Consider the following 5,095-nt stretch of genomic DNA (forward strand, 5'->3'; position numbering starts at 1 on the left):
TTGTCAGAATATCACAGTCATTTCTATAGAAAAAAGTGATCACTTATAAAAATAAAAATATCGATAAAAGCATTGTAACTAACGGCAATTATGTATTTAAAAATTAAATTTTAGTATTAGGAAGGATACGGCCAGAGTTCATCGTCTGTCTATGAAATGTACTGCCATAGTCAACCATACATAGTATTTAATAGTATTATAATGAAAATATTTTCATTACCGGTTGATTGTTGATTCACACTCTCACATAGCAACCTACAAGTTGACTACAGTCAAAGTGCAATACTCCCCATTTATTTTAGGTTTCCCTTATTAAAACAAAAAATAGTAGATATTAAATATATTATTGTATTTGCCTATGTACCAGCTGTGGCCATAAATTAACTATAAAAAACATAGGATAAAATTTCTTTAATCTATATAATTTATCAGAAGAATGAAAATATATACGTTTAACTATTTTAAGACCACCGTGTTCTGAATCTCGACAAGTCCACTAATATAAATTATACACTTAATTATACTTTTGTCTAAAAGTTTTATTCTCAGTTAAACGATAATAATAATTAAAAAATTAAAAGAAAACTAATTAAAATACCTATATTAAATCTGAATTAAATCGTAAGTAAAAAAGAAATTGCAAAATAATAACAAATAGGTACTGAAAAATTATTTTAAAACTGCCAAATAGTTACGTGAAGTTTATGAGGCTATGAGCCATGTGAAGGGCACAGGAGTAGTAGGTTGTCCATGTATGAACGTTTTAGAGTATAGTAAAAACAAAGTTCGTGGAATACTTCTCCCACTATACATAATAACAAAAAAATCACATTACGTGCTATTCTACTAAAAAATGTATTTATTTAAACAATTTATTGAAATAAACAAAAAAAAATTAATGGCATACGTTTATAGAAACTATTTAAGAAAAAAAAAAAAAAAAATGGACAACACATGTTTTTTAGGCACAACTCAGACCGACGAGCTCCATTAATTGGTCGACACTAAATTTGTACTTGTTAAACAACTGTTGATCGATGTTTCAAATACTTCACCATGTTTATAAAACGAACAGGTACGTTAAGACTGTTTGAAAACTTTTCTTCACCTTTGCCCTTCATGTGCTTTTGCTTGATGTATTTTGAGAGTATTCTGGCGACTATATGATTTCTCACAAACTGGGCATTTATATTGTACCCTACCAATATGCATGCGTTTATGAGTTTTGAAGGAAGATTCTTGTCTGAATGTTTTTTCACAGATATCGCATCTAAAAGGTTTCTCGCCGGTATGTATCCTTTCATGAATTTTAAGATTTTGTTGTAGGCTGAAAGTTTTTTCACAGACATTGCATTTAAAGGGTTTCTCTCCGGTATGCACCCTTTCATGAACTTTGATGTGACTTTGTTGACTAAATGTTTTTTCACAGAAATTGCATTTAAAGGGTTTCTCTCCGGTATGTATCCTTTCATGAAGTTTGAGGGAAAACTGTCGACCAAATGTTTTATCACAGACATTGCATTTATAAGGTTTCTCCCCAGTATGCATCCTTTCGTGAAGTTTGAGACTAGATTGTTGACTGAATTTTTTTTCACACACATCGCACTTAAACGGTTTCTCTCCGGTATGTATCCTTTCATGGTTTTTGAGATTACAATGAACACTGAATGTTTTCGCACACACTGCGCATTTAAAAGGTTTCTCACCGGTATGTATCCTTCCATGAGTTTTTAGGGAACGCTGATCAACAAATGTTTTTTCACAGACATTGCATCGAAAAGGTTTCTCTCCGGTATGTATATATTTATGATTGTTGAGGTGATATTGTGTGTTAAAACATTTTTCACAGATATCGCATCTATAAGGTTTCTCGCCGGTATGTATACGTGCATGTGTCTCGAGATTATTTTTTAGACTAAATGTTTTTGCACAGACATCGCATTTAAAGGGCTTTTCTTGAGTGTGTACGCGTTTGTGATTTGTCAGGATGGATTTACGAGAAAATGACCTTAGGCAAACCACACATTTATAGGGCTTTTCGCCAGTGTGCACGCGTTCGTGTTTTGTGAGGTCGTTTTTTTGGAGAAACGACTTTAAACATACATCACATTTGTAGGGTTTCTCTCCGGTATGCACCCTTTCATGAACTTTGATGTGACTTTGTTGACTAAATGTTTTTTCACAGAAATTGCATTTAAAGGGTTTCTCTCCGGTATGTATCCTTTCATGAAGTTTGAGGGAAAACTGTCGACCAAATGTTTTATCACAGACATTGCATTTATAAGGTTTCTCCCCGGTATGCATCCTTTCATGAAGTTTGAGACTAGATTGTTGACTGAATTTTTTTTCACACACATCGCACTTAAACGGTTTCTCTCCGGTATGTATCCTTTCATGGTTTTTGAGATTAGAATGAACACTGAATGTTTTCGCACACACTTCGCATTTAAAAGGTTTCTCACCGGTATGTATCCTTCCATGAGTTATTAGGGAACGCTGATCAACAAATGTTTTTTCACAGACATTGCATCGAAAAGGTTTCTCTCCGGTATGTATATATTTATGATTGTTGAGGTAATATTGTGTGTTAAAACATTTTTCACAGATATCGCATCTATAAGGTTTCTCGCCGGTATGTATACGTGCATGTGTCTCGAGATTATTTTTTTGACTAAATGTTTTTGCACAGACATCGCATTTAAAGGGCTTTTCTCGAGTGTGTACGCGTTTGTGATTTGTCAGGATGGATTTACGAGAAAATGACCTTAGGCAAACCACACATTTATAGGGCTTTTCGCCAGTGTGCACGCGTTCGTGTTTTGTGAGGTCGTTTTTTTGGGGAAACGACTTTAAACATACATCACATTTGTAGGGTTTTTCTCCAGTATGTACGCGTTCGTGTTTTGTGAGGTTGGCTTTTTTGGAAAACGATTTAAGGCATAGACCACACGGGAAGGACTTTTTGCCGGAGTGCACACGTATGTGGTTTGTGAGGCCAGATTTTTGAGAAAAAGACTTCAGGCATACATTACATTTGAAGTGCTTTTCACCGATGTGCTTGCGTTTGTTTATTGTAGCCCGGGTTGTGGTAGATTTTCGGAGTGAATGATTGTTAGTTGAACCTTTGTGGAATTTTATCATATGTAGAGTTTTTTGCTTTTCTGTGTTATACGATTTTTGACAAAATTCGCAGTGGAATAACCGCCGTTCTTTTAAAACTTCACTGCCAGTCTTTGTTGCTATTTGACGTTTGTTAATTGTTCCGATCCGTGATTCAAAATGACAACTATTCATTTTTTTGGTCGATTTAAAACTCGTACCATTGTGACTACAACAAAAAATTGTCGAACAATAAACAATAACGTTTAAAACAGATATAGTCTATTGACAATTGTATAATATAATATTTATAAATTATATTATGAACTAAGTAATTGTGCAGTGTAAAGATTGTACAAAAAGTCCAGTTAAGACTTTAGTAAATTATAATAATCCAGTTTATAAGATATATAATAATACTGAATGGAGAAATGTATAAGTAATTGTATTAAAAGACAGAAAACGTTACATTTATCATATTTTTTTAGTTCTAATAAACGTATTTAAGATATAATAATGAATTGAGATTATTTTCAATGGATACGATCTACTTGTAGGTAAGATTTGCACAAATGTTATTTACTGTAGTAAAATGAAAAGTATAACTTTCTTTGTATCCCCCAGTTAACTTATAATTAAAACTGAATATAAAAAATAAGAGGTCGCATAAAAATGAATAAATATTTTTAATTAAAAATAAGTTTTAAAATACAAATTTGCATTTATTTTGAATCATTTCTCTTCAGTGCCAACAAAAAAGACTACAGTTATTTTAACTATAATGTTTAAATCAAATATAGTCTATTCACAATTGTTTATATAATATTTATAATTATATTATGAACTAAGTAATTGTACAGTTTAAAGATTGTACAAAAAGTCCAGTAAGACAGTAAATTATAATAATCTAATTTATAAGATATGTAATGTACTGATATTTCAAAATTGATAATTGTATATTTTACTAAAATAATAATTTTCTGTACCTGAATTTATTTTGGGCAACCTGTTTGCTATTGACATTTCGTGCCGTTGAGTGTACACTATGCGATTGAGTTATATGGCTGGCCACTCTTCTTTTGGTACCAAACGTCATATTACATACATCGCAGACAAATGTACGCATTTGTTCTAAATGGTTATCTTGGCTTGTCCTTTGAACATCGAAAACATTATATTTTTCAAATTCAATTACGGACTCCAAACAATGTCCATTTTCAAAGTCTACTTCAACTTTAACAACTGTACCGTTGGACGTTTCTCCGACACTAAAAACAAAACAAATTGTAAATATTTTATAGCTGATAAAAAGAACAACAAAAAACCGTTTATCATTAGGTTGTAGGTATTACTTTAAATTGGTATAAAAGAAATCATACAACAGCTGTTGTACAGCAACATTTTAATCTGGTGAAATTGTAAATATTTTATTATGAAAAAACTAATTTTAACTATCTACTTATGGGAATTTCATAGATACTCAGTGTAACAAAGCCAAGTCAAACATTACTGTTTTGTATTCAAAATGTATTTCTTATATAATTTATCTATATAAAAAAAATCACAAACCCCTAGTTTTTCACCAAGAACCGCTAAACCAAATCTTAATCACATTATGATTTCTTTTTAACAAAATGTATATTAAAATTCACATTACTTGTACGCATCTCCGCCGATTGTTTTTTGAGGTTCTATGTTGGTCATCGGACTACACTTGTATGACTTTTCAGTATTATTTAGATTTGTCCTTTTATCAGAAGCAATGGTAAGCTGCTCTATCGACTGACTATCTTCTTCTAATTTGATTGTGGTTGTGTAGTAACCATTGTCCATTTTACTTTGGATTCTTGGTTTATTTCTCGCTATAAGAATTCTAAAAAACAAAGCATATTTAAAATATTTTAGACAAGAACTCATAATATATTTTTAAAATATAACTATAAGCCAAGATTAAACACATTTAAAAACATTTATATAATTATATACATATAAGATA

The 5,095-nt window shown here is 31.3% G+C and overlaps 1 protein-coding gene across 2 annotated transcripts; it reads right to left on the reverse strand.

Annotated features, from left to right (window-relative positions):
- Positions 1–951: 951 nt before the first annotated feature.
- On the reverse strand, positions 952–4,815 carry LOC126834434 (zinc finger protein 665-like). Of its 2 annotated transcripts, XM_050566473.1 has the most exons (4): positions 4,757–4,815; positions 4,086–4,367; positions 2,622–3,328; positions 952–1,865 (listed from the first exon to the last, which is right to left on the reverse strand). In XM_050566473.1, exons 1-4 carry the CDS (start codon positions 4,801–4,803, stop codon positions 1,105–1,107), a joined length of 1,797 nt encoding a protein of 598 aa, XP_050422430.1. In that variant the 5' UTR covers positions 4,804–4,815; the 3' UTR covers positions 952–1,104. The 2 variants fall into 2 exon arrangements, with proteins under 2 accessions (XP_050422430.1, XP_050422345.1); XM_050566388.1 differs by having other exon boundaries at positions 952–3,328.
- Between the last annotated feature and the right edge of the window lie 280 nt (positions 4,816–5,095).

Source organism: Adelges cooleyi, unplaced genomic scaffold (genome assembly GCF_023614345.1).
Source record: "Adelges cooleyi isolate 19-005CV unplaced genomic scaffold, UGA_ACOO_1.1 ACOO_flye_CR_arks_rails_tigmint_CR_PRNA_0, whole genome shotgun sequence".
Lineage (NCBI taxonomy): Eukaryota > Metazoa > Arthropoda > Insecta > Hemiptera > Adelgidae > Adelges > Adelges cooleyi.